Here is a 20339-nt window from a genome sequence, read left to right as displayed (position 1 = left end):
GACGTGGCTAACTATGAACAAAACATGGCAGACCACCTAAGGTTTCGGAACACGTTCAAAGATGCAGGAGACCACGTAACGGGCGTAAATCTCACCTGTGGTTCAAATCCTCTGAGCAATTGCAATTGCAAAAGACTTCATAGTTAGATTAAAAAAATAAATAACGGGCACAAAAATGTTTTCAGACACAAAAATACACTTAAAACAAAGTATGCTAACGTTTCATTTGATAGTTGTTTGACAGCAAGGCACATGTCAACAATGACAATATTTAATCAACTAAAATGGTGCTCTTGCAAAACAAAAGAAACAGCACATTTGGAGATGGCTTTTTTTTTCACTGGGAAGAAGGGCGGAAACAAGAGCGTCGTCATGCAGCGTTACCACCGTCAGCGCTCAGGTTCAGCCTTAAGAAAAAATCCCATCATGCCACAAACCATCTAATCATGTAGTAAAATGCTGTGCATGCTGTCAAACGACAGAGAATATCCAAGGGATGCTCTTCTTTCAAGGAACATTCATCGGGGATGACTTGAAATGTGCAAACACGACAGGGAAATGTGGAAAGTGCGACCTTGATGACACACGTGTCACCGCATCACATTAACATCCACACCAAGCATAACGCAAGCTTCCTTTACGCTTATAGAAACCCCACCTGGTTCCCTTCAAAGAAGTGAACGTATAGTTAAGTTTACTTAACTAGCGTGCAACGCTGACAAAGTCCTCCTCGAGTCGGCTTCCTGCTTGGTTCCCCACGAGGAGTGAATGTGAGCTAGCTCGGACATGTGCTACACATTTAAGTAGCTTACAATGCTAAAGGAGTGAATGAATAGCTATGTGTACTATTTAGCATGAATGCTAACGGCTTCCCTGTCTAGTCAGTCAGCATGTAAAGGTAACTAATGGAAATTTGCCCTGTTCCCTTAAAGAGTGAATGGATAGATAGCAAGCGTATCATTTAGCATAAATGCTAACGGCTTCTCGGCCTGTTTTGTCGGTAGAGTGAATGTATAATGCACGAGGTAACTAGCATGGAATGCTAACAGGTTTCCACCTCCCTCAGAGGAGTGATAGTATAGCCGTGTTCCAACTAGCTTCAGTTTTGCCTGGCTCCCTAAGGAGGCATGAAATAAACGTGCTAGATAGGAAGCAATGCCGTTTCCTCAAGTGAGTTAATGTACAGTGGTAACCAACTAGCTTGTGATGCTAACTGAGGGCTGCATTAAGTCAACGCGTGTGCTTATTTACACGTACAACCGCGTCACTCTGGTTGTACATTTCAGCAGCTCATTCGCGATACTCCGGTTTGGGGGGGAAGAGTTCCACAATCTTCCGATGGCTACAAGTCACTGACGCCGCGTGGCCTCACAAGCTAAAGCTTCGGTGGTGCTGCTTGTGAAAGTGCTGCTGGCGCTCTCGAGCGCTCATATCCGTCGCCATCTTGTCTCGCCGGTCCATCACTCGCTCCTTCTCGCCCTCCTCCCCGGTAACACTGCCCACATCGCTCAGATCCCCGAGGTGCTCAATGGAGTCATATTTCTCCAGGTCAGAGGCGATGGTCTGCAGGCTGAAGACGGAGAGGGAATCCGAGCCCGCCCTATCCCTCTCCCTTTCTTCCTCCTTCTCCTTGAACTTCTCTAGCAAGTGACCGGCCGCATCCGATCGATCATTAACAACCGCGCTGCCACAGGCCCCGCCTTCTTTTTGAGCCCCGGCATCTGACTCGGCCCCAACGGGAGGACTCCGCCCGCCGCAGACAGTGGGGCATCCTTCGTCCTGGTCCCGGCCTCTCTGGGCATGGATCTGCTCGCTGATGTCCTCCAGGTTCTTCAGGGTGATGGAGTAGCGCGTCTTGACTTTGGATACATGCTGCTCCAACTGCAGCACTTTGGTCTTGTGCTCCTGAGAAGGCAGACACCACCGCCATCATCAGCGACAACAATGCATTCAAAGTCATGTCCTTCATTGATGGCAGAAAATACTCAAAGAAAGTTTTACGACCATTTTCCCAAGTTACTGTGGTCACAACACTGCTGCCTTCTTTAAACAGGATTAAACCAAAGCCAAGGAACCTAAAGCTAGATATGAGAAAATGAACTCTTACTGATTCTTACTAGCCTTTGGAACCTTTCTCCATTAACGCTCTGTAGTGTTGTAGCTTGGCTCATTACATGATACAGGCATTTAAATATTGATAAAGTAGCAAAAAACCATCATGGAAGTATCCATAAAAACCTTAAAATTGTCTATTTTATACACTTAAAACCCAGTATACCTCAGTCTTAAAACCTATTTTAGAGTTTGACACCCTAAGAAGCAACTACGGACATAGACAATATATACGTACAACTGTAAATGTTGTGTTAGACATCGATATTGTGACGCATCCTATATTGTTTTTGTGCATACAGCTGTAACATCACACTTATTGCGGCTTCACTATATCCATTTTTTTTTTTTTTTTTTCAAATTATATCGTCCATATTTTTGGACTAAAATATTTGTTAAATTAAGACTTATACAGAATACAGTGCAGTGCAGTACTCTTTCTTAGTTATTCCCTTTCTGAGTTAATTCAGGTGTATACTCTTGCGTCGCGGAGCTTGCGTAGGCAAAATCCCCACCGGGTAGCCTCCCGTGAAAGTTTAGGTTCGCGTCACCAGCGACGCATAACACAGAGCTGTGATTGGTCAGTTTTTGCCAGAGAGGGTCCCTGAATACAGGCGAGAAGGCTTTGTGCTTGAAATTCACAAATTATTGAGTGAACTAAAACATCAGTGATTAAACATTTGGATGAAAACTAACAGTATACTCAGCGCTCTGAAAATAATTACCAAATGTGTTTTTCAGCTGATTGTGTTGTTGTGCGTTCAGAAGAAGTCACAGAATGAAAGTACGACACTTAACTTATTACAAATCTTGTGCTAACAGGTTGAGTTCCGACACATATTCTTTCTCATGCACTTATATTTTTCTCTCACACACACAGAACACTTCTCATTCCCCGTCAAAAACCTTTCAGGCACGGTTTATTTATAAACATTTGTGAACTGTGAACACGACCAGAGAGATAAACACCAGCATGTTGTTAACTTAAGCAGTAATTTAATAGTTTTGTTTATTTACAATTACATGTTGTCCCATGTCCCAAAACGGCAGAATATTGTTGCAAATAATAACGTCCTCTGCCGCGACTCGTTCTGAAGTTGCGCAGTCCATCTCCATAAAGGTATTTTTCTATGGTTTATTAGTAAAACGTCCATTAAAAGTAAACTTATGATTCTGAATGATTAGTTACAGTGTAGACAAAAAGTTGTTGATGTTGCGGTTCAGTGGTTGTATATAGTCACTCTTCACAGGGAGTAAATACTCAGTATCTAGTCTACAGTTCCTCCTTCTGGAGACACTGCCCTTAGTGTTTTGGAAAATAATTACAAGTTTGGCGCCACCCCCTACGAAAAAAGTGAAGTATATTTATATAGCACTTTTCTCTAGTCACTCAAAACGCTTTCCGTAGTGAAACCCATTATATCATAAATTATATCTATAAATAAAACAAAACGTCGTCAGGGGAAACGCAAGCTATGCGATGCGAGAGTATATTTCCAGCCTTTAAGGGGGAACTGTACTTTTTTTTTTTTGCCTATCATTCACAAACCATATGTGAGACAAGAACTCATATCTTTTGCTATTTTTTATGCTCTAATTTGTAATGTACGCAGGAGCTGTGCCAGGATTTCTTCTCTCCCGAAGTTAAGTGCGGGGGTAGGCTAAAAATATTTAATATTCATGACTTCAGTTCTTGTTTTTTCAACAAAAGCAGTTATAATACACAGCACAAACATTTTCAATATAAAAGTAGTATCAACTGAATTTGACCAAATAATATTCAACAAAATAGTTACACAAGCGATGATGGCCAAAATGTTTCACAAGCAAATGTGACAGATACAGCAACAGACAGCGCCCATCCAAAATGCGACAAAAGCATCATTATTCCATTTTCATCATTAATATAAGCAGCCAATTATGCATATTGCGTCAGATCACAACATAATAACCTAAGAAATTATTAAAAGTAAAATTAACACGCCATTGGGCTACAAGGTGCAGCCGCATTGCCACAAAAAGAAGTGCAAACAGCATGTGTTTAATGATTCAGTTCACAACAGAAATAAAATACAATTATTCGCATCACAACATCATTTAGGGGCTTATGAGCAGAATAAATTAATTTTATTACCTGTATTGTAGTAGGAGCCACATAATTCAAATTAGAATGTACGAAAAAAGAGAAAAACATATGTTTTTGTCTCATATTGATATTGTGAATGATAAGTCTCGCCCCAGCGTACAGGTGCTGGTCATATTATTAGAATATCATGACAAAGTTGATTTATTTCATTAATTCCATTTAGAAAGTCAAACTTGTAGAATGTATACATTCATTCCAAACAGACTGATACATTTCAAGTGTTTTTTGCCAAAAAGGAAATGATTATAGCTGACAACCAATGAAAACCCTAAATTCAACATCTCAGAAAATTTGAATATGGTGAAAAGGTCAGATATTGAATACACCTGGTGCCACACTCTAATTAGCTAACTAACTCAAAACACCTGGAAAAGCCTTTAAATGGTCTCTCGTTTTGATTCTGTATGACACACAATCATGGGGAAGACTGCTGAATTGACAACTGTCCAAAAGATGACCATTGATACTTTAAAGAAGGAGGGCAAGACACAAAAGGTCATTGCCAAAGAGGTTGGATGTTCCCAGAGCTCTGTGTCCAAGCACATTAATAGAGAGGCGAAGGGAAGACAAAGATGTGGTAGAAAAAAAGTGTACAAGCAAGAGGGATAACCACGCCCTGGAGAGGAATGTAAAAAAAAAACGATTCAAAAATGTGGGAGAGTTCCACAAAGAGTGGACTGCAGCTGGAGTCAGTGATTCAAGAACCACCACGCACCATGCAAGATATGGGCTTCAGCTGTCGCATTCCTTGTGTAAAGCCACTCTTGAATAAGAGACAACGTCAAAAGCGTCTCGCCTGGGCTCAAGACAAAAAGGACTGGACTGCTGCTGAGTGGTCCAAAGTTATGTTTTCAGATGAAAGTAAATTTTGTATCTCCTTTGGAAATCAAGGTCCCAGAGTCTGGAGGAAGACAGGAGAGGCACAGAATCCACGTTGCCTGAAGACCAGTGTCAAATTTCCACAATCGGTAATGGTCTGGGGTGCCATGTCATCTGCTGGTGTTGGTCCACTGTGTTTCCTGAGGTCTAGGGTCAATGCAGCAGTCTACCAGGAAGTTTTAGAACACTTTATGCTGCCTGCCGCGGACCAATTTTATGGAGGTGAAGATTTCATTTTCCAACATGACTTGGCACCTGCACACAGTGCCAAATCTACCAGTACCTGGTTTATGGACCATGGTATCCCTGTTCTTGATTGGCCTGCAAACTCACCTGACCTTAACCCCATAGAAAACCTATGGGGTATTGTGAAGCGGAAGATGCGAGATGCCAGACCCAACAATGCTGAAGAGCTAAAGGCCACTATTAAAGCAACCTGGGCTCTCATAACACCTGAGGAGTGCAACAGACTGGTCGACTCCATGCCACGCCGTATTGCTGCAGCAATTCAGGCAAAAGGAGTTGCAACTTAGTATTGATTGCCGTACATGCTGAAACTTTCCATGTTCATACTTTTCAGTTGGCCCACATTTCTAAAAAATATCTTTTGGTACTAGTCGTAACTAATATTCAAATTTTCTGAGATACTGAATTTGGGATTTTCAGTAATTGTCAGTACTAATCATCAAAATTTAAAGAAATAAACATTTCAAATATATCACTATGTGTGTAATGAATTGATATAATATGTAAGTTTCGTGTTCTGAATATAATTACTGAAATAAAGCAACTTTTTCATGATATTCTAATAATATGACCAGTACCTGTACATCAAAGATCTCCTGGACCAACCTATCAGCTCTAGGCTTGGTAATTGCCTCCAATCTGACAACCAGATGACCCTGAAAGTCATCTGGTTGACTTTTAATTTATGTGTATATCGTGTGTCTTAAATGTTTGTTCTAGATTCATTTGTGTGTCTCAATCTCTGTTTGTTTGTTTTTTCCTATACTCGGGCTGCGCCCCAAGCTGATGTAACAGTTGGTTGGGAGGTGCATAATATAATGAAAATAACATAACATTACATAACATGGGCAAAATTCATTAAAAAAAATTGTTTTTTTAAGTGCTAACAATAACACAGTGGGTCATCTAAACCGCAACAATCACGCTGACCAATTTTTGGCAGAATAATGTTTGATGTACTTCATCTTCCACTCCTTCCTCATCAATAACACAACTCCAGAGAGACTTTGATGTGAGTGATATCAAATGACGAGATGCAAAACATACCAAAAGCGGCGCGCCACTCAATGCTAACAGTACTGCTATCAGCTGCTGTCCGGGTAATGCTAAGTGGAGATGAAGTCTTTTGATGCACTTCATCTTCAACATCATCACCTCCACATGACATCGTTGAGCTTTTGGCAAGAGAAATGTGTAATGACAACATGGGACACGCAGTGCTAACACCACAGCGAATGGCCACGGCTATCTTAGCCGTAACTGTCAAGTTGTCAAAATAACTTACACCTGTGGTTTTTAGAGTAATAACTCAGGATTTGATAAGCATTTCCTAGTAGCGATGATATGGATAACATTTTATATGATCTATCAAAAACTAGGACCAGGAGAAAAAAAAATTAAACGTTACATTTTTTTATTTTGAATGTAACCTTCCTCTAATTATAATTCCCTTTGCTATTAAGGCAGAAAAGACAGGAAAGGTCAACACAACCAAGGAAAACACTTAAAAAATGTAAACAAAATTCTAAAATCACATTGAACACTTAACAATAACTTCTTAAAATTAAAGTGCAAAAATAAGGGATATGTAAGAAATGCTTAATAAAGTATCCGAAAATAATACATATACACACACACACATATATATATACATATACACACACACACATATATATACACACACACACACATATATATATATATATATACACACACACACACACACACACACACACGCACACACACACACACACATACTAATACATATATATATATTTTTATTGATATTTGCTACCTGTCTATCACAATATATATTGATTTTGTTTCATCGCACAGCCCATGTAGCAACTATGTTGTAGTAGCCTGGCGACAACCCTAGCAATGACGACTGAAGAATCATCTGGGCTACCAGTGTGTACTGTAATTTACAGTGGAACATAATTAAGGCTACTTTATAGCCTTAATGGGTATGGGAGGTTAAGGATGTTATGTCATGTTTAGAGGGCTCCGATTATGTTAAAAAAACATATTTATAAGGTCGTTAACATTTTAATGTCCTAGCTATCCTACTTTGCTGTACTGAGTTTAACATAAACAGGCCTGAACAAATTGTCCACGATAAACAAGGACAACTGTATATACATCAATTATCGCAAAATCCGTGTGTCATATCGTTGGCAAAATATTATGGCAATACATGGAGTTACACTGCGATTTCACTCCTAGCTTTACTGATATGCTGTATTTAATTAATGTTTACATTACAATGGTCCCGCTGCCTTGTTTACCTCCTGTTTAAATTTTTACAACTGCCCATTTAGGCAGCGAACTACTGCCCCCTCTGTTGGTTGATGTTAAGTACTACAACTCACTACAAGTTTGTTACAGCATGTTTTTTTTTTTTTTGGTTGGTTGACGTGTTCATGTAAAAAAGTAACCATCAATGTGCATTTACTTTGTGTTTTCAGTGCATGTTCGCTTTACCTCCAGGATGTGGTTGAATTGCGCCTTGAGCTCAAAGTAGGGTTTGGACTTGATGATGGCCCTCTTCAGAGACTTCTGCAGCACCTGGACTCGAGCCTCGGCTTCCTGGCAAGCGTGGGTGACGCGCATGTGCTCCCTCTCACTGCGGAGTCGCTCCTCTTCGGCCTCGTTCACCTGCGGAGGGTTGCGTAGCCAGCCAGGTCATATCGTGTCCAAAGTGTTAATCGGGGGGGTGCATGCCTCGCCGATACCTTAGAGGTTGCGTGGTTAAGCATCTCCTGCCAGGTGGGATCAAGGGTGTTCTTTCCGTCAGCCATGAGTCCCTGCTCTGCCACGTAGACCATCTCCCTGGCGGCCGTGTGCATGGAAACTGCTCTCTCGTAGCTTAGCGCTGCCTTCTGCGTCTCCTGCTGAGCCTGCGCAGAGAAGATTTCATCAACACCACTTGCAAATAATGTACACAAAACAGAAACCTTTACTACTATTATACTTGCTAACCTTAATGATTTTTACGGGAGAGTTACAAATTTCAGTTCCCCTCCCGAAAATCTCCCAGGGCTACCGTTCTCACGAATTTGTCCCGATTTACACCCAGACAATATTGCTATCCCATCTTTCACTGGGCGCCGTTTCAAGCCGGACAATAATAACGGTTATGTTTATAGGAATGAATCAGAATTAAAAACAAAGACACAAGTCAAACAATATTATAATTTTAAACCTTTTAATAAACTCCTTGGCCCCTTCTGAGAAAATGGTTTGCACTCTAATGTTCTCTCTGAGGTGTGTGCCTTATGCCGACACATCAGCGTTCTTGTTCTGTAACCCTGTACACTGTTTGTCTAATCTTGAACAGGTTTGTGCTGAAGACAAAGTTTCGTTGTACTTGTGCAATGACAGTAAAGACCTATCTACAGGGTTTCCCGTAGTGTTTTGTTGTTCAGGCGGCTGCCTGAACAACAAAGAGTCACCGCCTAAACTAACGTCTTAACAAGATCTCCAGCCACACGTGCACATTTAAAAAACTATCTGTTAGAATAATTATGTTTAAGTTATCACAAAAGTTTCCGTTTTCGAAACCGGCTAAGCTGTCTTTGTTGTAACAAGCTAAAGGCTTGTAAAATTCCATTGTGTACGATGGGAGGAGACGGGAGGGGTTATCTATTTTGATCCAAGACCTGCCCAAGCTCGATCCAGGACCAGCCCGAGCCCGAGGCATCTTTTTCTTTTGTGTTAATGTGACAGAAAACAATGGCTGTTGATAAAAAGCCATTGTTTTCGCTCACCTAACAGATGTTTCTAGAGGATTGGGGGGTATACATACCCCCCCAATCCTCCAGAAACAGCTGTTATTATGTAAACAGGGAATATCCAAATAAAAGAGGAAACGTGAGCCTTTTTTCGTTAAAGCGTGGGTGACACTGTAAGAGGTTACAGGTCACCACATTTCTCCTCAAATTGAGCAAAATTGAATTCTGTCTCTGTTTATTTCCTTGCTTCTTGTCTTGTTTAATAGATGTCATTGATGTTTGAACCTGACACTATCTCTTTCCCCAAGCAAACACATACACTGAGTGTCATACGCATGCCAAAATACTAGGGGTGCTGTATGCTAGGACCTAAGACCATTTTAGCCAATCAGAAACATCCAAAATGTAATTTTCGGAGGCGGCATATAGCAAAAATGGCAGGTCACGGCAATAAATAATTATTTATGTGGACTGACAGAGAAGTAGAGCTACTTTTCAGCATCGATTTGGAGTTTAAAGTTAACAAAACTCAACAAACTGTTGACTGGGAAACTTGCCAGTCTAAGTATGGTGACATTCTTATCCTATTTTGGAGCGGTACAGACTTGGAGGGACATCTGAGGAATTTCCTCATCGGAAAGAGAACATCACAAAAACAACTATCGACACTAAACTGAAAGCGATTCGTGGAAAGTACAGACAAGCAGTCGACGCAGATGGAAGAAGTGGTTACGATAGATTTTTTTTTCTGTACTTCGAACTATGCGAGCAGATCTGGGCCGGTTCTCCATCAACTACATCCATTCAATATGGAATAGAAACGTCTGATATTGACACAAGCTCTCACAGAAGTTCGGATTCTCCATTCACCATTGACAGCCTGGTCACAGACAAAGATATGCCGAATGATGTACAAGAGCAGCAAGTTTCCAATGGGAGCAATAAACAATCTTCTGTGGTGAAAGAGAGAAGAGCTCTACTTCAGGTATGTGGGTGCTAACTTCATTGCTATGAAGTAATATTAATAAAACCGAAAATTGTAGGTTTCTTTATTTCTTTAATATTTGTATTTATTATAAGATATTGTTTTTTGGCTATTTTCTAATAAACAATGTGTTCAATGTAATCAGAGTCTGTAGTCTATTGCCCCGCAGGCTGTGGTGGCAGCGATGAGGTGGAGACTTGATAGCGACAGGCAGAGTTACACTGTTCCTTCCACCCACCCACTTTCCCGTCCTGCCACCTATCCTGGGCGACGCCCCCTTCCACCACCTTAACCGACAAAATTTCTGGGGGAAACACTGGCCTACAGTATATCGCGCGCTGCTCCCTTGTCCTCTGCATACGGAAAATCTGTGCAGCGCATAGAATCCAAATCCAACTTAAACTTTCAAGGAAAAAAACTATTCTGCACCCTTTTTCAATCAGTGGTCACAACAGATAAAACAATGACGACGTCAGCCGAGACTTTTAAGGCAGACGAGGAGGTGCAGTGCATTAACAATCTTATTTTTTAGCAAAAAAATTATTACTGATAACTACACCAAAACAACAGCAACAAAACTATTATCTAACAAAACTGGTCACTTTCTGTCGTAATCACACCAACAACGCTCCCTTGCATTTGCGTCAAAAGACCCACGCAGTACCGGCGGACTGGAAAAACAAGGTGCCTCCATATTGAGGCTATTATCAAATATATCTGATGTATGACACTGAAAGACTTACAAAGTTTGCGAGTACATAGATATATCAAAATAGTATCAACCTCACTGAGATTCCTGAGCCATTTTAGGGTTAATGAGCCAGCCAGACACATCATAGCATGACGTACAGTTGTGATCAAAATTATTCAACCCCCACACAATTTTGGTGTTTTAGCAAGTTGGACATTTATTCCGTATTTTGTGCATGGTCATATCAAATAAAGATGCATTAAATAGACAAATGCAACTTGAATTACAACATTATATTTTGTAACATACCAAACTGTGTCATTTCTCTTAATATCTCATTGACAAAATGATTCAACCCCTTGAAGATCATAACTCTTAAGAACAGAATTTGAATAGGGTCTTTTCTATCAGGTGTTGAAAACACCTGTAGATGTGATTAGAACCATAACGAGCAACAATTAAACTGATTGAAAAAGACTGACGCTCAGCTTCTTGTAGATGGTCAATGGTGTATTTGCAACATCGTGAAGTCCAGGGAGTGGTCAAAGAAGTCAGGAGAGGAGGTAATTTCTCTTCATAAGAAAGGATATGGATATAAGAAAATAGCAAAGACATTACACATTCCAAGAGACACAGTTGGGAGCATAATTCGCAAGTTTAAAGCTAAAGGCACAGTTGAAACGCTACCTGGGCGTGGTAGAAAGAGGATGCTGTGTGCAACTGCTGTCCGGTATTTGAAGCGTACAGGGGTGAAAACCCCCCGGGTAATAGCTGAGGAACTACAACTGGACATTGCAGAGGGGGGAACGCAGGTTTCGTCCCAGACAATAAGGCGCGCACTACGAGAAGAAGGCCTCCATGCCAGAACTCCCAGGCGCACCCCACTTCTGAATACCAGGTACAATAAAAATAGACTGCAGTATGCCAAAAATCATCTGGACAAACCCCAAAGGTTTTGGGAAACTGTTCTATGGAGTGATAAGACAAAACTGGAACTCTTTGGGCCTATGAATCAACGTTATGTCTGGAGGAGAAAAAATGAAGCTTACAAAGAGAAGAACACCTTGCCTACTGTTAAGCATGGTGGGGGGTCCATTATGCTCTGGGGCTGTTTCTCTGCCTCAGGTACCAGGAATCTCCAGCACATCGCTCTCTAATTTTTACGTATTTCCACTATGTTTGATCTGATACCATAGTCAGTGCAGAAGCGTTACTTCAGTGACGTCAATCTCCGGGAATAGCCAAAGGTATTCGAAGTGGATTATTCAAAACGACTTACTGAATTTGTGGCATGTTGTGATGTTTAGACTGTATTTTCACATACTTTGTGGATTGTAAATACAATTGAATATGATTTAATGGATAAAATGAAAAACAAATAATCATATAAAGTCAACTTGTTTTTGCATATAGTCAACTTGTTTTTCCACTCTACTGGTACTTTAAAGCTCTATCTCCTATTTCAGCTGTGTTGCAAACCAAAACAGCCGCACTTTACGCAAACAATAAACACAATTCGTAACGATCAATTCATCAGTCATGATCGTGCCTAGGGTTGCACAGTATATACAGTATAAATTATATAAATTGGTATGATGATAGAGCTTTCAATATTATCGTTGCATAGTTAAAATGCATATTGATGACCCATTTTTGCAAATATGACAGCAACATGTGAATGATTGCGCCATCAACTCAATGTAGCGTCTTCGCTAGCAGGCTAGTGTCTAATGTCCCTCCACAATGCAAAGAGACTTCTAAGTCAGCAATCATCGCCTCCATGTCTGCAAACAAACTACATTTCTTACACCGTCACTGGAGAAAAAAGACAAACTAAACATGCTACACACCATATAAGCAGGGTTTCCCCTACAAGTAGTTGACCGTGAGTCCGTGACACACCACCACAGCAAAATAAAGCTGCCACACCTTAAATTAGGGACTTTTCACATGAAAACTAATTTAAGTAATATATTGTATGAATACAGTTTATTAGGGCTGTGAATCTTTAGGCACCAGATGATTCAATTCGATTTTTGAGGAAAACGATTCAATTCAGAATCGATTCTCGATTCAAAATCATTACTTTTTTAATAACATTGGGTGCAAGTTCTATGACTAACTACATTCCTCCAGAAAATAAACAGCTCTAATAAATGTATATATTACTCAAGAGAAAACTGTCTTTGTTTAGTAAAATTCTACCCAAACATTTAATACATTCAAATACAAATAAGGCAACAAGTATTGCACAGTTCTTTTTTCTAAAGCAAATCTGTACCACAGATATAGATAATCAATCAATAATAAATAATAAACTGAGTGGCTGGAAAGGCCAAATTATCATTTTTATTTTTTTATCTCGATATATACATACTCACACAATAAGAATACATCTTTAAAAAGACGCTCTTGGCCATCTCTCTTGCAACCTGTTTTGAAAAGGTTTTCCTCTAATTATTATACTAAATAAAGCATTGTGAGATTTGGTTGTTTGAATTGGGAATTCCGTTGAATCGATTCTAAATTGAATAGGATCGAATTGTTAGGGTGCCCAAAGATTTCCACATCTATTAATTTTTTATTTAAATAAAACATTTGTTCAGTCTTATTAAAGAAAATACATGCATCAAGGCCAATTAAATTAATCATGACTTCATATACAGTGGGGCAAAAAAGTATTTAGTGAGCCACCGATTGTGCAAGTTCTCCCACTTAAAATGATGACATAGGTCTGTAATTTTCAACATAGGTACACTTTAACTGTGAAAGACAGGATGTCAAAAAATAATCCAGGAATTCACATTGTGGGAATTTTAAAGAATTTATTTGTAAATTATGGTGGAAAATAAGTATTTGGTCAACCATTCAAAGCTCTCACTGATGGAAGGAGGTTTTGGCTCAAAAACACCATACCTACTGTGAAGCATGGGCGTGGAAACATCATGCTTTGGGGCTGTTTTTCTGCTAAGGGAACAGGACGATTGATCCGTGTTAAGGAAAGAATGAATGGGGCCATGTATCGTGAGATTTTGAGCCAAAACCTCCTTTTATCAGTGAGCGCTTTGAATGGTTGACCAAATACTTATTTTCCACCATAATTTACAAATAAATTCTTTAAAATTCCTACAATGTGAATTCCTGGATTTTTTTTCACATTCTGTCTCTCAGTTGAAGTGTATCTATGATGAAAATTACAGACCTTTGTCATCATTTTAAGCGGGAGAACTTGCACAATCGGTGGCTGACTAAATACTTTTTTGCCCCACTGTATATGATGGGGTCATACTGGCCTTGCACGCCACATGTATATCGGCAAAATGAGGGGAAACATATAATAAGCCATACTAACCAATAAGGTTAGTATGGATCTTGGTTGGGCGGATCGATACAAATATCAACAGTAATGATATCAACTATAATATCCGTAAACTGTATGGTCAAAACTACGGTGATTACATCAATATTTTTTATCGTCACTAGATGTTTGTCGTTTTTGTTGTTGTTAGGAAACTTAGTTTATAAGTTTTTGGACACAAGAGAAGTACCGGCCATCTGTGTGCTCTGAATGTACAGTACAAGTACAAATGTAAGCAGATGACACTGCGATTTCTGTACACGGGAAGGACAAGGAGGAGGTAAAAAAAACTTTCTGAAACTATGAAGTCTGTTTTTAAATGGCTGTACAACACATGTCTACATTTACATGTTAAAAACACAGAGTGTACGTTTTTTTTCACCAAGAGGAAATCCGATTTACCAGATCCTGAGGTGTGTTGCAGGAGAAAAGATGTGTTGTAGCTGTATATAAATACTTGGGAGTCATTTTAAATTCATAATTTACATTTTAAACGCACGTCTAGTAAGTAATTTGCACGGCGAAACTGAATATTGCTAATTTTAGATATATCGGACAAAGTTTAAATACAGAAGCTGCTTAATTAAATCTGTTGTACTGTGTCACCAGCTGGTCTCAGGGCAGTAAAACAACACTGGCAGGCTCTAAAAGTCCTGGACATTAAATATTTTTGCTATCAACACTGTATTATATTGGATAAATATAAACTACTGTCTTCGGAATATTTTGTCGAATTTCACAATGCTAACCTGGGTTTTAAAACCGTATGTGGTTTGGCCCCAACACCACTTTCTGATGTTGTACAACTGAGCTGGAGGCAAACTAGATCCACCTTCTCAAACAACGTGATAGTTCCCCTCAAAAAAAGTGCCTTCAGCCAGTCGGCCTTCTCAGTGAGGGCAGTCTAGTTTTGGAACAAGATCCCTTTTCATACACGCTAAGTAGATACAGAGCGTTTTCCGTTCGGGCTCCAGTACTGTGGAATGCCCTCCCGGTAACAGTTCGAGATGATACCTCAGTAGAAGCATTTAAGTCTCACCTTAAAACTCATTTGTATACTCTAGCCTTTAAATAGACCTCCTTTTTAGACCAGTTGATCTGCCGCTTCTTTTCTTTTTCTCCTCTGTCCCCCGCTCCCTTGTGGAGGGGGTCCGGTCCGATGACCTTGGATGAAGTACTGGCTGTCCAGAGTCTGGACCCACGATGGACCGCTCGTCGGGACCTAGGATGGACCGCTCGCCTGTGTATAGGTTGGGGATATCTCTACGATGCTGATCCGACACCGCTTGGGATGGTTTCCTGTGGACTGGACTCTTGCTGCTGTCTTGGATCTGCTTTGAACTGAACTCTCGCGGATGTGTTGGAGCCACTATGGATTGAACTTTCACAGTATCATGTTAGACCCGCTCGACATCCATTGCTTTTGGTCCCCTAGAGGGGGGGTGGGGGGGTTGCCCACATTTGAGGTCCTCTCCAAGGTTCTTATAGTCATCATTGTCACTGGCGTCCCATTGGGTGGGAGTTCTCCTTGCCCGCTGGGTGTGAGTTTTCCTTGCCCTTCTGTGGGTTCTTCCGAGGATGTCGTAGTCGTAGTGGTTTGTACAGTCCTTTGAGACATTTGTGATTTAGGGCTATATAAATAAACAATGATTGATTGATTGATACTTTAAAGCAATTCAAAAATATGCAAAAATACAAGATATGTAGTGCTAGTGCCTAATGTTACCGTAGATGTGTGTGAGATATTAATCAATTGTTTTTCTATTTTAAGTAGACGAATAATGATTGTTGTTTTTATTGTATATTTTCTGCTGCTGGCGATCTACATCTTGCCCAGGGATTATGGCTGGAAACGAGCATTGTAGCTAAAACTTGCGCATTTACAGCAATGTTGATCAATGTGCATTGTCCAGGTACAAACAAATTAATACAATGAAAAAATGTAAGGCCATATCGCCCATCTCTTGTAGTGACTAGCAGAGGTGGGACCAAGTCATTGTTTTGCAAGTCACAAGTAAGTCTCAAATATTTGCCCTCAAGTCCGAGTCAAGTCTCGAGTCAAGACAGGCAAGTCTCGAGTCAAGTCCAAGTCAAAACTGAAAAGTCTCACGTCAAGTCCCAAGTCCTACATTTTGAGTTTCGAGTCATTTCAAGTCCTTTTAACCACAGACTAATATATTTACACAGATTGTGTATGCTTTTAAAACGCTGTATGTATTTATTATAAAAGAAAATAGTGTCATAATAGCACTATTAACCAGTTATTTTAAACATGTAACTCATTCCTTTACAGAATAAACACATTTGAAAAAACAAGTGCAACTGTAATTATTTGCACAAAAGTGTTATCATTGTATTTCCATGGCATATTGCATTGGAACTAGTTCCACAGCAGTTTCCATCCTGTTTTTACCTTTTCTCATTGATCTCATCTCAAACTGTATGTGTTTTAAAGTGTGCGTACACATGAAAACCATAAATACATGAACATAACAATTAACAGAGTTGTATTTTTTAGATGTCAGGGCCCTATGGAAATTGTACACATATTCTTAATATATTATACATTTTAACTGACCTTTATTTGACTATGTTTGTCTTTTTGTAGGTGGCTAAAATACGTGGTGCTCCTGAACGCAGTCTAACGTTACGTTACTGTGTGTGATACATTCACTAACGTAACATTATGTGTAGGTACCTCATGCAGCTCTGCTTAAAAAAAAATCACTTGACCAAAAGTATGAATAAGGTAGCGAACTGCAGTGGACGCAACAGATTGTCGTGTTTGCAATGACGTTATAACCATAGACATATTATACTGTAAGTAAACCCAGCATTGGCTGCTGTGACGCGAGCAATTTGGCCACCATCTTGAAGTGGTAATGAGGAGCTGGAGAGCAGCCTAAACTGACAGTTGAGAGGTAGAAAACAAAGATGCCGGGCTGGTGTTCAGCGTTTTCCTGCTTAAATGAGTGGACTGTTGAAAATAGGAACCGGGGGATTACTTTTCACAAGTAAGATTTAACATTAACATACTATTGGTAGTATTTTGTGAAAAGAATATTATCAGAGAGTTGTAAAGGAGCAAAGATCTTCAATATTTGTATATGAAAATCACAAAGAAATCTTCTGGAGGAGGATGACCCCCCTACAGGTATTTGGTTTAAACTTTCAGCCCCACCTAAAACAAAATTCATTAGCCACAACTGATTATGATGCATTCATCATTTTAGGCAAAACACAAGACAATACTCTCTTAACAGTATAATTGTAACCAGGAATAAGTCTTCAAGTAACAATATTCAAATACTAACTTTGTTGGGTAAGACAGAATTTGGTTTTATTCTGAATCCTGTTTTTACCTTATCTCATTGATCTCATCTCAAACTGTATGTGTTTTAAAGTGTGCGTACACATGAAAACCATAAATACATGAACATAACAATTAACAGAGTTGTATTTTTTAGATGTCAGGGCCCTATGGAAATTGTACACATATTCTTAATATATTATACATTTTAACTGACCTTTATTTGACTACGTTTGTCTTTTTGTAGGTGGCTAAAATACGTGGTGCTCCTGAACGCAGTCTAACGTTACGTTACTGTGTGTGATACATTCACTAACGTAACATTATGTGTAGGTACCTCATGCAGCTTTGCTTAAAAAAAAATCACTTGACCAAAAGTATGAATAAGGTAGCGAACTGCAGTGGACGCAACAGATTGTCGTGTTTGCAATGACGTTATAACCATAGACATATTATACTGTAAGTAAACCCAGCATTGGCTGCTGTGACGCGAGCAATTTGGCCACCATCTTGAAGTGGTAATGAGGAGCTGGAGAGCAGCCTAAACTGACAGTTGAGAGGTAGAAAACAAAGATGCCGGGCTGGTGTTCAGCGTTTTCCTGCTTAAATGAGTGGACTGTTGAAAATAGGAAACGGGGGATTACTTTTCACAAGTAAGATTTAACATTAACATACTATTGGTAGTATTTTGTGAAAAGAATATTATCAGAGAGTTGTAAAGGAGCAAAGATCTTCAATATTTGTATATGAAAATCACAAAGAAATCTTCTGGAGGAGGATGACCCCCCTACAGGTATTTGGTTTAAACTTTCAGCCCCACCTAAAACAAAATTCACCAGCCACAACTGATTATGATGCATTCATCATTTTAGGCAAAACACAAGACAATACTCTCTTAACAGTATAATTGTAACCAGGAATAAGTCTTCAAGTAACAATATTCAAATACTAACTTTGTTGAGTAAGACAGAATTTGGTTTTATTCTGAATCCAGTGAAACAGATTGATGGCTTTAGCTCAGGGGCGCTCACACTTTTTCTGCAGACGAGCTACTTTTCAATTGACCAAGTCGAGGAGATCTACCTCATTCCTATTTATAATTTATATTTATTTATTTATGAAAGAGACATTTTTGTTAACAAGTTAATGGTGTTTAATGATAATACAAGCATGTTTAACACACATAGATTCCTTTCTTTCATGAAGACAAGAATATAAGTTGGTGTATTTGATTCTGATGACTTGCATTGATTGGAATTAGACAGTGGTGCTGATAACGTCCGCATTTTCAAATGGAGGAAAAAAAAAAGTCCTCCTTTCTGTCCAATACCACATGAAAGTGGTTGGATTTGGCATCTCATTTGTCCAACTTGCATACTCGTTTTTAAACACTTTGTTATGAGAGTAGCATATGTGTGTGGCCCTTTAATGTCTGGCAGTAGGTGAGTGACGTCAGTGAGAGTGCGGGTGGGCAAGCAAGTGAGAAAGCGGTCGCTGAGCGCGGGGGAGAAATACATTGGCATCAAACTCCGTAGCTTGCTAGCTTGTGCACGCTAGCTTTCTGAGACTCTTATTTTGTTAGCACAGGCAGGAGGAAACAGGTCTTTTATGGTGAAGACAGGAACTGTGCAGTCGGTCTTTAGAGTTTTGACAGTAGGTACGGAGTCTCTAGAAACAAAACGTGTTTCTCTGCGTCCGCCCTGTTAGTGATTTTTTTCTTAAACATGAGCTTGCAGCAGCCAGCGTCATCTCACAAGATCCTCGGGTGCCGAGAACGTCAAACAACTGACGAAAGTGAAGTCTTGGTATGATTGATGATTGCTCATTTTTATGTATATTTTTTAATGCCTGGCTTGAGATCGACTGACACACCCTCCGAGATCGACCAGTCGATCGCGATCGACGTAATGGGCACCCCTGCTTTAGCTGATATAAAGACTTTCAAGTGTTTATACAGTATATGTTTAAGTATTTGGCAGAAACTTTTATCCAAAGCAACATACATGAAAAATACATATAAAACAATCACTGTAAACATGATCGTTTACGGGAAGAATGTAATAGAAAATATCAATACAAAGTGTCAAGACAAAAAAAACTCTACTGTTGCAGCAACAGAGATAAAGTCTATTGGTCCGTAAGATATATAGATATCTACAATATTCATACATTGTTAATGTAGGATATACACATGTATATATAACCTAATCATATTGTTTCTTCAATTTAAAAATAGCTGACCGTTTTTTTCCCCTTCTCTGGGATTATTATTCCCAGTTTTGATCTGTGACGTCTGGTCACTTATAGCATAAAAGAATATTCTATTATTGTTGAGCAAACTATGAACACGCCAAAACATGTGTCCTTTATCATAGTTACACGTATGACAAAAAAGCGTCTGAAAATCAGTGGTATTCAGTGAGATAAAATGCGCTGACAGTTCATTGCTCCTGCCAAAAGAATTGCAGTGGAGTGGATCACCACTCCAAGATGGCGGTCGCGCGTCTCGTCTCGTCTCGTCTCGTCTCGTCAGCGCCAGTAGTGGTCGATGCTGCGTCTACTTATAAGATGTCTATGGTTCTAACGTTAGCAGTGAGTTTACAGTCTCACTGATTTAACTACACAGCAAATAAAAATTACGTTACTCAGCCAATACACGTTAGCTTAAATTCAAAACTTACCCGTCTTTGTGCATCTTCAAATGTCGAACGAAGTTGGAAGTTGTTGCGTCTCCGTCTGTAATCTTCCAACCGCAAGTTTGCATGCGGTAATTCGTTATTTGTTGACCAAGTCGTTGTTTTAATACCCGAACAAAACTATTTTTGGCATAACTTTTCCTCACTGGCGCTTTGTTTAAGAGCTTTTCTGTGTTGGTTTT

At 39.6% G+C, this 20339-nt stretch overlaps 1 protein-coding gene across 2 annotated transcripts in view; it reads right to left on the bottom strand.

Moving 5' to 3' along the window:
• Window positions 1–205: 205 nt before the first annotated feature.
• Window positions 206–20339, bottom strand: part of sh3bp5la (SH3-binding domain protein 5-like, a) — a 49186-nt gene continuing 29052 nt past the window's right edge. For both annotated transcript variants that reach the window (XM_061915556.1, XM_061915555.1), the window contains 3 exons: window positions 8119–8283; window positions 7868–8041; window positions 206–1905 (listed from right to left, as the gene is read on the bottom strand). In XM_061915556.1, the coding sequence (XP_061771540.1) occupies window positions 1369–1905; window positions 7868–8041; window positions 8119–8283 (876 nt within the window). In that variant the 3' untranslated portion in view covers window positions 206–1368. The remainder of the gene's footprint in view (window positions 1906–7867; window positions 8042–8118; window positions 8284–20339) is intronic.

This window comes from Nerophis ophidion, linkage group LG11 (genome assembly GCF_033978795.1).
Source record: "Nerophis ophidion isolate RoL-2023_Sa linkage group LG11, RoL_Noph_v1.0, whole genome shotgun sequence".
Taxonomy (NCBI): Eukaryota; Metazoa; Chordata; class Actinopteri; order Syngnathiformes; family Syngnathidae; genus Nerophis; species Nerophis ophidion.
This window is presented reverse-complemented; position numbering and strand designations above follow the sequence as displayed.